Below are 13652 nucleotides of genomic sequence, written 5' to 3'. Positions count from 1 at the left end.
AACGTTGTTAGAACAACGGGTAAAAGCTAGCTACAACTTTTACCCGTTGTTCTAACAACGTTAAGACGGCTTATCGACTTCTTGAGAAGAATTCTAAGAAGAAAGTAAACCTACAGACATCGGTCTTGTTTAACAAAATCTGCCTACAAGAAAATCTGTCACCAAAGTACACCAATATATATATATATATACCTGAGTGCGATTCTGTAGTGTTTAATAGCTAGTTCAATATTTCCTGTGTCCTTTTGAAAGTTGGCAAAATTGTAGTGGACCTTAGCATTCTGAGGTACACTCTCCAGGCCTGACCTGTAAAAGAAATAAAATTACTGCAGTCTACTTATTTATTTGCATGTCAGAATTGTCTGGATAAGTTATAAATAGTGTTATTTTGTGCTGACGGAAAAGTCGTTTAAAGCTATCTTTAAGAAAATAGAATCTCATGAACTGATTTCCCCCCAATGCCTGTGTTATGGTTTGGAAAAGGCGTTATTGTTATTGTACATAAGTACTTTATACATCGTTCACCACGGTAATGCAACGCCATACACATTGCATTCAACAACAGGCTTGGATGTTTCATTGCTCTTCTTTAAGATTCTGCTTAGAAATTTCACCCCTTGCAACCTACTTAATATCGCATAGTAATCTTTTAGTTAAACTCTGTGTTTCCATATATTTAAAACTATCCATAATATGCTGTCACAAAAATGATGTAATTCGATTCCTAAGTGAAACCAATAACCCTATATTCAATTATTCGCACGCGAAATTGAAAACCGTATTATTGCAAAAAGCTGATTGTAAAATCGATAATTTAGTTTCAGTTATAACGGATTTGAAACTTCTAACCTCATGCTCTTCCAACAACGAATTAACGTATCTTGTATATTTAAACTGGTTCAACAAATATCAGTCTTAATAAACTAAAATGAACCTCAACTTCTATTGCAATTTTGGTACGACTTAACTATGAATCGTTATTGTTGTAGTTTCTCTTCTTAGACCATATCAGAAATTGTGCACGTGCAAAGCACTCGAAATACACTATATTATTCTTGTTCTGTATAACAGCTTACTTGAACAGAGTCTCCCTGGATTCCCAAACAGCGTTACGACGTAGTGTCCACCATATGAACACAGACAAGAGGAATATCGCACTAATTCTGCCAATCCAAGTCACTTTAGAACTCCAGTCTTTCAGTTTCTGTAGTCCGTGGGTTACAAGTATATACAATCCTGCACTGGAGTCCAGTAAATGAAGAGAGAGGAGCTTTAGCATTTAATTATATTACAGCGCTAGATGTGTAGTTTTATGGAATATTAAAGTTAAGTAAAAATGGATAAATGTAATCAATATAAGATAAAATATTTAAACAGAGAATATTTTAAAAAAATAAAAAGAATCTCAAAAAAATTGTCTTTATACATTTAAACCAACGGAAATCGCAATTATTATTTTCGATAATAAATAAAATCATATTTCGTTTCTTCTTGTTAAATTATTTATATACATGAATACATATTTTCTCAAATAATATCATATAGTCCCCCAGTGGCACAGCGGTATGTCTGCGAACTTACAACGTTAGAAACCGGGTTTCGATACCCATGGTGAAAAGAGCATATATAACCCATTGTGTAGCTTCGTACTTAATTACAAACAAACAAAAAATATCATATACTCAGGTAAACACCATTTAATAAATGACATTTTTTTGCATCTACGAGCATAAGGAAGTGCTATATAGAACATATGACTGTTTTATAATCGAATATTTATCTGTAGGTGTCGAGGGAATCACTACATACCCTTATATGGCGGTTAGGAATTGGTGAACATAACATATGTCCCTTAAAATTAAACACCTATTGGGCTCCGTATACGTACTATGCAGGTTTGAGAACTTTAATAGACTGTAACTGCCTATTGAGAAGACAGGAGACGACGTTTCGGCTTCTTTACTAAACCGACACATTGCCTCCTTTACTTTCATTATAGGCAGTTGCAGTCTACTAAAGTTCTCAAATATACTACATCTATGCTGCCTAAAGTTCCGCTGAAACAGCGTTATTTCTATGCAGTTAGAAATTGGTAGATTGAGCCTATATCTGTTACATTTAAATACTTGCCTTGGTAGGTCATGTATTCGCTCAGCCACCACAGTCACTAGAAGGCTAGAAATTAGTACATAAAACGTATAATTACATTTAAATATTTTTCTGGGGGAAGTAATGGGTTTATTCAGCTAACAACTCCCACAGCCACTAGAATATTGAAAAACCGGTAGATAGAGCCTATAACCGTTACATTTAAATATTTGCTTGGGGATCATGTAAAGAGTTCGCTTAGCCACCACAATCCCCACAGTCACTAGAACATTAGAAATTGGTAGATAGAACTTACACTTACATTTCAGTACTTACCTGGGGATGTAAAGGGTTCGCTCACCCACCATAAACCCCACAGTCACTAGTAGATTAGAAATTGGTAGATAGAACTTATACTCACATTTCAGTACTTACCTGGGAATGTAAATGGTTCGCTCACCCACCATAAACCCCACAGTCACTAGTAGATTAGAAATTGGTAGATAGAACTTATACTTACAATTCAGCACTTACCTGGGGATGTAAAGGATTCGTTCAGCCACCATAAACCCCACAGTCACTAGAAGATTAGAAATTGGTAGATAAAACTTATACTTACATTTCAGTACTTACCTGGGGATGTAAAGGATTCGTTCAGCCACCATAAACCCCACAGTCACTAGAAGATTAGAAATTGGTAAATAGAACTTATACTTACAATTCAGTACTTACCTAGGGATGTAAAGGGTTCGCTCAGCCACCACAGACCCCACAGTCACTAGAAGATTAGAAATTGGTAGATAGAACTTATACTTACATTTCAGTACTTACCTGGAGATGTGAAGGGTTCGCTCAGCCACCACAAACCCCACAGTCACTAGATGATTAGAAATTGGTAGATAGAACTTATACTTACATTTCAGTACTTACCTGGGGATGTAAAGGGTTCGCTCAGCCACCACAAACCCCACAGTCACCAGAAGATTGGAAGCCGGTAGAAACGAAAGTGTGAGTATCGCCAAAGCTACTGATAGAACAGTCATTTCTCCTATCTAATCAAACAATATATATATATGTATATGAGTTTTTCTTGCTGTATAGAATATTCCGTAAACTAGTAATATTCCAATTAATATTTTTCTTCTACACCATACTTGATTACTAAGCAAAACAGTTGAATAATTTTCAAAAAAGTGTAATATTAATCAGTTATGTTTTAGAATTGTTCCTGTTTTTCCAGGACAAAATAGCATTTGATACTATAGCAGTAGTTTGAGCGATAAGAATAATATGAAAACGTATTTAATAAGTTAATATTGTATTGAATCAGTTTATATATGATCGTTCTTTTACTTTATACTACATTTTAAAAATGATAGTGTTGAGTTGAAAGTATCAATCATAGGCTTGAGTCCAACAACAAGAAAAATATAGACTAACGTTTGCTAGAGAGACCTGTAAGAATGAGAACCGCCGTCAGCAAAAAATAAAAATAACGAACGGTATATCTCTCTTTCTCTTATTTATGGGTCTCTCTGTGTTTTACCCACATGCTAATTTTGTAATTACTACAAAGAAAATAACTGTTTACTTCATAGGTATTATAAAGACGTAATTGTGTATCCACAACTATTAATTGGACGTGCTTGATCCATTTTTACGTTTTCATAATGATACATTTGTTTTTCACAGATATTTTAAATCACCAGCAATTGAATAAATCACACTGAATAGTGAATAAAATACCAACATCACTAAAATATTGTGTTAATTTCAACCTGACCAAAATGAAGAAATTAACTTAGAAATAAGTAATGGAAAACGAGCAGAAGTTATTGCCTTATTTAATGAAGGAAACTTTACTATTGTTTTATTTGTTGATACAATTCTTTTATAACATTCTGAATTTCTTTGTTTTCCTTCAAGAAACGGAAACGATAAGAAGAGACGGAACTTTTGAAGCGGTGTGTGATTCTTTAGTGTGTTCCATTTTATTTGTAACAAAATTATATGTTATTATTTAAAGTAGCTCTAACGGATAAGTATTATTTTTCAAAAAAATCATACACCGCTTCAACATTTCCTTACCTCTTGGCGTTTCTTTCTTCGGAAAACTCAGGTTTGTTGTTAGAAAATAAATCAGAAAGAAAACCTGAATGGAATATTGCCAAAATTTGTGTTTCAAAAGATAAGGTGAAAAGAACATTAAATCGCATTTGTTTTGTATTTTTTGCAGTTGAGGTTTAAAGTCTAATAAGAGAAATGGGCATCCTTGTGTTATTTACAGCAAATCGATTGAAAACATTCTCAGTGTTTAGTGTGGGATTTACATAGATCTGAGATCATCAACAAGACTGTCTGGCGAGACAGAGTTCTATGTGGACAAGTTATAGATTTGAAGCCACTATTTCACGTATGAAATTGGCCCAACGTTTAAAACTTGCAAATAACCACAAAATTGGAAGAATAAATAAAACAATATGTTATTGAATGGACGAAGCAAAGAACGATTATGATTTTTTAGAAGTTCTACGAGATTTATTATGTGTAGAGAGAAAATTAAACAAGAAAATGTAAAGAAAACAGAGAAACATGATAGTGAACGTACGTTTTGTTGTTTTTTTTTATGCAGGAGTTGAAGGTCTTAAAATTAACGGTATTACGATCTGGCTCGTCATGCACTACTCTGATTCTCAGCGGAATGTTGATGATGAATCCGTGTTGAATTAGAAACGGAAGGAAAGAATTAATGATACAAAGGTAATGAATTGGCTAGCCCAAACACCTCATGTTAAATCAAATTTGTTAAAACAGTGAAAAACGTTGCAAAACAAAAGTCAACTAACTGACGGCAACTTTTGAATATTATACAACAAGAATGGCAACGGTCATATATGTAGTTAAGGTATGATGGAAAGCCTATATTAAAGATTGATTATTCAATGTATTAAGTTCGGATGTTAACTTCTTATTCTCAACATTGGAATATTGAGTATAAACATAAAACGTAAGCAGAAAAAAAACTACTGTTAATTTGAAACCTTCCTTGAAAACGTTTGTGTTGATAACTTGTATTGAGGCTCATGAAGTATGTAATGTAGCAGAGCCTTTAGTTCTATGGTCAGTTTGTAACAGTGTTTATAGTCTTGATCATGAAATACATTGAGTTTTAGTTAGCTATTACAGTGTCATTCCTGGCAAAAAATATACAAACTAAAGTAGGCAAAAAAAACAACAACAAACTTTTAGTTTATTATTATTTAGTTCAGTTTGTTAGAGTACAGTGTCTATGAGAAACAGTAACGAGACAAGTTCAAGTTTCTTGGTGGGTTTGTGTGTTTATCCACAACACCTACCTCCTCTTACCTTGACTGTTCTTCTGGTGTACATTAAAATGCTTCCAAGTCCACCAAAAAGCAACACCGAAATAAGGTTACGCTTTTCCCACACTGTCTCCACCAAGGGAATGCTGCCCATCTGCCAATCATAAGATAGGTTTGAAGGACAGAGAATCAAACAGGCGTTGAAGGTAACAAGGTATGTCTTTGTGAGAAATCTGGAGGATAACAAAATATGTAGAAACCAGTTACTAGATGGGAAGCTAACTTCATTATTTTCAACAAACGTTATTTTGTAGAATGTGGTTGTTACAATACAACTTTATCCTAAACCCAAACATCTAACTATAACTACTTGTACGTTAGTTACTAAGACTATTTGCAAACACGCAACCAAGACCACTCCCAATCCATGTATAAGACAAGATAGAAGCTTGTGACTAATTCTTCTTCAGCTGCTTGGCTATTACTATTTACAGTTGTATGACTGAGAGTACTTACAAATGTGTGGATAAAGCGTGTTACAAGGACTACTAAAAATACATCGATTAGAGCATAATCACATTCAACTGCTGCTAGTCAAAAATTGTTAATAATTTAATCACGTGCCATTTTCGTTTATTTAAAATGAATAGCGTTTCAGGTCACAACTGACGAGAATTTAATCGCGACTAATTTTAAAAGCGATATGAACTTATCGTGTGTCTGCTTGTTTGTTTATTGGATGTCGTGCAAGCTTATCGAGGGCTATATGCGCTAATTTTTTCTAACTTTCAAGAGATGAGACAGCTAACCAATACCAACCACTGTTACTCTTTTGCTACTGTTGTCAGACCGAATAGCGAGACTTGACCGTTGCTCTTGCAACGCATCATAGCACTAAAGCGTGGAGAACGATTTTGTTTTTGTTTTCTTTTGGTCATAGGATTCAAGCCACGTAACCTCAGCTCCACAGTCCGGCATGCTAACCATTAGGCCTCTCTCAATCCAAATCGCGTGTCATCTTATTTGTAACTGAATTCAGCTTAACTCAGACTGAAAGAGAAAATAAATGAAAAGAGAAAACAGATTATGCTTCGATAATACAACATCCAGTTTCACTCATTCATTTGACCTTTTTCTGGACATCGGCCAAGACTTTGGTACCTTTTCTTTTAGAAACTTTTGACAATTTTTTCATTGTAATGTCGGTAATTATTAGTTTAGTTCAAGAAAACGAGAATTAATTTCTCTGATCATCATCAAATCTTGCATTTGATTTTAAAGACGATATAACAGCAAAGAGGCATTAAACTGTTTTAAGTAACTGTAAAAGATTTAATTTTTTTTTTAAATTTCTTCTACTGTATTTGCAACAAGTAGCTGGCGTCATTTGCATGAGCACCAGTTTTGTTGACATTATCCAGTAAGGCTTCGGGACTAAAATAGTTGTATAAATAACATTATAGATGAAATTGTAATTAAAGAAATCTGAAAACTTTGGCGTTATCGGAAGCCATTTCTTCGTTGTTGTTTTTTTCAGAGCGAGAATTTGAAACGAGCGAGAAGCGTGAGTCTTAGATTTGCCGTTACCTCATGAGTAATTATGTCAACATCCCGACATCCCGAAAATATCGAATCTACTCCTGAATATTAAATGTCTCATATTCAGAATTCTTCTGGTTATCTACGATGTCTTTAATCGTGATTACTTTTTATTTTTCTTACTTGTCGATCAAGTTCCATGACCATTTATAAAAACATGTTACACGTAGAGCTTAATAAGTCATGTTAATATCTTTATTATCAACTCTCAGTAATCAGTTTTTACAAAATACGCCAAATATCCTTGGCTAGATATCTAATGATTTCACTGTAGTTATAATGGAGTTTATACTTATACCAGTGTGTACTTACCTCGTAAGCAACGAAGACGCGAAAGCAGCAGGGTTGTCTTGTTCAGAAAACCTTGGTAACGAACCTTGAAGCATCCATATACGAAATCCCAAAAGGACTAAATACTGTTGAAATAAAACATTTCAATTATTTCTAAAAATAATCTGAATGTATTTTTAATTAAATTTTACTAAAAAGCAACTTCAATTTACATAAACATTTAAAACGAAATACAGGAAACAAAATGTGTTTTCAATTACGATTACGAACACAAATGAAATTAAGGAAAAATAATACTATTTTGAAAGCTAAATGCAGAACAGGAAACAAACGTGCAAAATCATTCTATAAATATATCTACGACACTTGTAACATACTATATAATTGGTGGACACCATCATTCTACTGAAGAAGTTTGGTTTCCTTTGATTTAAGTTTCTGGCGAAGAAAACTATCCAAACGCTTATCGGTAAACGTAAGAAAGTTTAGAGTAGCATGTCACGCACGCTTTCTGTTGCAAATTACACTCACAATGGCTATTTCTATACAGTTGATAGAAAAGAAACGCGTTTAATCATAATAAATTTTGGATAAACTGTAATTAGATAATCTTTTACGAAAAGACACTCAAATAATTACTGATCTAAGCTATGTCTTTGAGATAAAAGTTTTTTTACTACATAATGCATTTCTTGTTACTACCGATTCTATTTTTTTACTTTCCATATCACTGTAATACAGATGGTTAATCGTATTTTATAAGGACAAATTGCATATGTTAATAAAATGGCGTGATGCCACAAATGCTAGCATGGGTGACATTGGCTACATGTTTATCACCTATATATTTGGTTCATGATATATTTATGGTTGGAGGAATATGTCACAGCCTTTGAAAAGAGGAAATACGTGTAGGAAGGTTGTTAAATGATCTGGACCTAAAGGACATAACATTTCGATGAATTAGAGCAATCAACGTTTTCCAGGAAAATGGAGAAAACTTGAACAGCACATGTTTAAAACAGCAACGAGGTACAAAATCACACCCCAAGCCAATTGGAAGAGCGCCCTCATCCATAAAATCGATACTATGGTTACGAAAGAGAACCTTCTGATCCACAATGTCATTACAATGATGGGTGTGCATATCTTCTGACGTCATTAGGAAGATAACAAACAAATGTTTAAATTTGAAGAAGGTTCAAAGCTTCCAATCACACCTCAAAATCATTAAATGTTTTGATGAGAAAGACAGGCGAAGAAACTGGAATCGACTCATTCTATCACACACATTTCAGTACACTTTTGTGCATTTAGTTTGCTTAAACCTGGCCTTGAAAGCCGACATTCACATATCCTTAAAGGTCTTCAGAGAGGTTGTCAAGATAAGTGATAGAAATTTAACCTTGCCGTCCTGCATAGAAGTTTGCCACAATGGAAATTGCAGTTTTGTGCAATAGTACATAATTATAGCCATTAAACTGAGTACGATCAACAGTAAAAGAGGAATGTAGATCCAAGCGCAGTAAGTAATCTAAAACATCGTTCTTATTAAATGCGATTAACCAACGTACATCATAATAAGGCACTCTCTGATATTTCTAATAAGAAAACGGATATAACACTGCATCTTTCATTTTAGCTACTTAATATAAAATGACAACTTACCCCAGTCAGTAAGAACACCGTGTGTTGGTCCAGCCAACCTTGCCTTTCTTTAATACATCTGAAAAAAGAATATAATTTCAAACAAAACATTATAAATAAAACCACGTTTTCCTTACTACTCAAGATCGTACAATATTTAGACAAGTAATTAATTTCTTTAGAACACTTGAATGTTTCAGTCAATCTATCATTTTAATCTATTTAATGTAAAGTCATCTCACGCTTCCCTTTATTTAAGTTATTAACTCCAACTGAAGAAGTGTCTGACATTTGTGCTAATCAGCATTAGAGCAATTTAATATCACTAAAGTACCTATACTTTTGGCGCGATTTTCTTATAAATTCCAATAAGGCGATCAATCATAAAATGGATAGATGTGGTATAAATCCAAAAATAAATTGTGTTTTCTTGTTCTATAATTGCAGTTAATTTGTCGACAGGTTAACTTGTATCTAATGTCACCCATTAAACATGTGTGTTAAATCCCTCATTCTTAGTAACATTTGGTTTGCCATCTACAATATGTTTGAAACACGACATTTTTAGGTTTTTCAACCTAGAAAGGATAAATACACTAAATTTTATAACTTATTTAATCAGACGTCAGATTTCAACTCTGATTCTTCCACAACCTTCCTGAGAGCGTTTGTAAAGTACACTTCAAATACAGGGAATTTAAAGCAGACATTTTTCCAACATTAATGCAAAAACTGTAGTTGTGGAGATTAAACTTTTAAAAGAACTTCTGTGTAAAAACAATAGATATATGAATACTTAACACGCTATCTACTATATTTTTAATTAACTTAACTTTCTTTTTTATCCTTCTCTCGAGCCTCTAGTAATGTTTAATATTTACATCACTATTGTGCGCCTACTAGTCTTTTATTGTTCACGTACTCTACTCACTACCTGTTATCATTATCTTACTCAACCTACTCATCTTTTTACTTATTCTCTCAAGCTGTCCACTTGATACTCTTATTGCTCTCTTCCTCTCTCTTTCCCTCCTCCTTTTTTTTTACTATTATATTTGTTGTATTCGTCTTATCAATACCAAACTGTTTGCTCGGCTATATAATTTATTTGGATTAGTATTTTTCATGGATTCTTCTTAAGCCATAAGTACCACAAACAAAAAAGGAATACATTTTTAGGTGAGATAATCATGCATTTCTTAACGCTTTTTCTGTTGACTCTTACACAATAAAATAAGGGAACATAACAAAAAGTATATTGATTTTGTGTTATTAGGTTCCTATCAAAATGAGGATATCCGTTGATGCATTGGAAAACAAAAGAATAGATCAGTTTGGAGAACCAGGATCAACAAGGAAGAAACCGCAACAAGTCCTATTCCTATAGTTAGATTTGGCATTACTAAACAGAGGTTGAGTGCTTTATATTTAAAGGATTTTGGAGCTTCACTGCGTCGTTACAGTCTAAGTCGTCATGTCTGGCCATGTTCTATCTGACGTTCGTGAATCTTGAAAATAGTCCTGCTGTGTAATTTCCATTGTAAAAGGCTCTGTAGTAAGAGTCCATAGACAAAGCACACTTCTACTCGTCACATGCTTTCCATTCCAACGGTCTGACCCCATAGAAATCTACAGGCGTTGCGTCAGGCGAATTAAAGGACACATGTTTTCGTATAAAATTAGCATTAATAGCCGTTTTATTCTCTAGCTCTCCAATTATGAGACTATTGAACGGATATGTGTCGCTTTGGAAACGAGGACCCTTCTTGGTTATGTTGCGTACACGAAGGCGACTTTTCAAACCAATGTTTTCGTTCGTGGATTCTCACCTGTTACAGGATGCCGTGCTTTTATTACCACGGCTGGAATAGGACTTGTTGCGGTTTCTTCCTTGTTGATCCTGGTTCTCCAAACTGATCTATTCTTTTGTTTTCCAATGCATCAACGGATATCCTCATTTTGTAAATTCTAAGTACTCCAACTGAACACATCTTTTTGATCTGTGTATATAAATATTTTACGTATCAAAGGGCTGTTACAAATACCGTTCCCTAAACCGATCAGTTTTCGGTGGCATCACACTACCTACGAAACACCAAACAATGTCAATACGTAGTTTTGATATATTCCGTTTCACCGTGACTTTACATTGGCTATGACTTCCACGTGACCTGCTGATTTACCTATTCAAAATCGTTTTAATATGACGTACTATTTCCTGTGTATGTGGTAATGTTTTTATCGGCCTTGCCTTTAAAAACATTTCACAAACTTGTTTAACACAATATTAATATGATACGTAGTGGTAGTGTCATCTTCTTAGTTCCTGTCGTTCCTAGTGGAACATAGGGCTACAACAACACTTAGCCGACGGAAGTGTTTGTTGCAGTTTCCGTAGCACATTGTTATCGGATGGAGTTGGTAGCCCTCACGCCCAAGTGGGCATGTTTGGTGCGACAAGGACGCGAACCCGCGCCCCTCGGATTGCGAGTCGAGTGACTTATCCACCGGGCCGTGATAGTGTCTATACGCAATGAATTGAATTAAAATGGTCGTTATTTCCTATGTGGAAAACACAATCAATTGAAATAAAAAAGACTGTTGCTTCATTTTTAGCACGCTTAATCAAATAAACAGAAAGAATTAACAGTTGCTATGCGATACACGGAGTAAAATGCATTAATAAAAGAATTGTTATTTCCATGTAGCACATGTGAAACTGTTGATTAATTCGTCTCACAACCAACCAATCAAATAGCTATAACGGTTGTTGCTAGCAACTTCATTTCTACATAAAAAATGAAAAGGAAATAGAGTAAAAAATGTGTTTTCAATTAGGATTACGAACACGAAGGAAATTAGAAACAAAAAAAGTGGATTATAAGGGTTGTTACCTCATTTGTAGTACACTCAAGTAAGTAAATCAAAAAAATAATATAAATGTTGTGTACTCAATTATATAGATTAATGAGAAAATTCTTTTCTAATGAGTTAAAACAACTGTTACCTTTCATTAATACACACTATCAAAAGAATTAAAACAAGTGTTATCTCAGGTAATACAAACTACCAAGTGAATTAAAACAAACGTTATCTCTTAGGTAACATACACTATCAAATAAATTTTAAAACATCTGTTACCTCTTATGTAATACAAACTACCAAGTGGATTAAAACAAACGCTGCCCCCCAGTGGCACAGTGGTATGTCTGCGGACTTACAATGCTAGAATCCGGTTTTCGATACCCGTGGTGGGCAGAGCACAGATAGCCCATTGTGTAGCTTTGTGCTTAATTACAAACAAACAAAAACAAACGTTATCTCTTATGTAATACGTACTATCAAGTGAATTAAAACTAACGTTATATCTTATGTAATACAAACTACCAAGTGGATTAAAACAAACATTATCTATTATATAATACACACTATCGAGTGGATTAAAAGTACTGTTATTTCTTAGGTAATTAACACTGATTGCGTAGAAGCATATGATTCAGTCTAATCCAGTTCTGGTAGAATTACAATACGTATGTCTTTACTTTGAATCAAGTTCAAGAAATTATTAAAAATTACGAAGACGTCATCGTTTCGATGCTTTACACGTATGCAATTATTCAGGTCTCTCTTTCCCCTAATAGAAATCACCAAAATAGCCGAGGACACATTAATACTAAAGAGCAGAGCAGGCGCAAAATCCTGAAACTAATTGTACCTGACAACGATGTCGGCCTACCTCAACAGTCTCAACTAAAGCCCTACACGTCTTCAAACTCCAAGCTTGTGCATTTCTAAATATAATGAATTGGTTGAAGCGAAGTCCTGCTAGCACAGCTTCATCAGTGTCAATGATAGATGTACACATTTACTATGTAATCTTCAAAGACAGATAAATACACAGATAGTGTCTAGACTGGCAAGTAGTCACATCTACCGAACTACAGGATAATAAGGACAGGGTCTGGATAAAGGCCTTCAGGTTAAAACAGATTTTATTTTAACGATTTTGAATTATATTTGAACTAATCTTCTTAAAGTCTGAAGAGCTATAAGCTTTAATTGTGCGCGCGTGTGCTTTATTAAGATAGATATTTAATTAAAACGTATGCTATACACTTAGAACGACTTCTACTTGAACTTGGTACATCGTGATTTATTACCCATTTAGGTATACAGAACTGACATCGTTGTCACCGGGTAGCTAGAATACCCTTCTGTTTCTATAATCTTATTATATGATAGCTGAACGCTCTGCTGTCTGTTTCACATGGTGACCAAGTGACACGGTTACTGTTTTAATTCAACTACCCAATATCAGTTTGTTGAATTGATATTTTTGCACCTGATAACTAGGAAATACTGTTACTACCTTAACCTAACTACCTGATACTAGTAGACTTTATAGATGATGTTGCCACATGGTAAACCAAACATACTGCTATTACTGTAATTCCTTGCTCCTTAGCCAGAAGAGCGAGGAAAGCGGAAGCCAGTGTAGCGGTCGGTAGAAGATAGGTTGATTGATTATGCCTTGATTTCATTTTCCACCTGGAAAAATGCAGAGAAGACGGTGAAATGTTATATCTATATAATGTATATATATATATATATATATATATATATAAAGTAGTAATCTTGTTGTTGTATCGTGTACTTATACTTTACGTTTACTATTCGTTGGTTTAGTTTTAGTTAACGTTAAGT

General features: G+C 34.1%; 1 protein-coding gene across 2 annotated transcripts in view; it reads right to left on the bottom strand.

Moving 5' to 3' along the window:
* Window positions 1-13652, bottom strand: part of LOC106457424 (transmembrane and TPR repeat-containing protein 1-like) — a 67638-nt gene that overhangs the window by 20384 nt on the left and 33602 nt on the right. The window contains exons 5-11 of one of the 2 annotated variants that reach the window (XM_022383352.1): window positions 13332-13459; window positions 8970-9027; window positions 7323-7426; window positions 5455-5644; window positions 3019-3140; window positions 1077-1241; window positions 193-306 (exon numbers count right to left, since the gene is read on the bottom strand). In XM_022383352.1, the coding sequence (XP_022239060.1) occupies window positions 193-306; window positions 1077-1241; window positions 3019-3140; window positions 5455-5644; window positions 7323-7426; window positions 8970-9027; window positions 13332-13459 (881 nt within the window). Of the gene's footprint in view, window positions 1-192; window positions 307-1076; window positions 1242-3018; window positions 3141-5454; window positions 5645-7322; window positions 7427-8969; window positions 9028-13331; window positions 13497-13652 lie in introns of both variants that reach the window. The other variant, XM_022383351.1, reaches the window with a different exon arrangement.

Source organism: Limulus polyphemus, unplaced genomic scaffold (genome assembly GCF_000517525.1).
Source record: "Limulus polyphemus unplaced genomic scaffold, Limulus_polyphemus-2.1.2 Scaffold329, whole genome shotgun sequence".
Lineage (NCBI taxonomy): Eukaryota > Metazoa > Arthropoda > Merostomata > Xiphosura > Limulidae > Limulus > Limulus polyphemus.
This window is presented reverse-complemented; position numbering and strand designations above follow the sequence as displayed.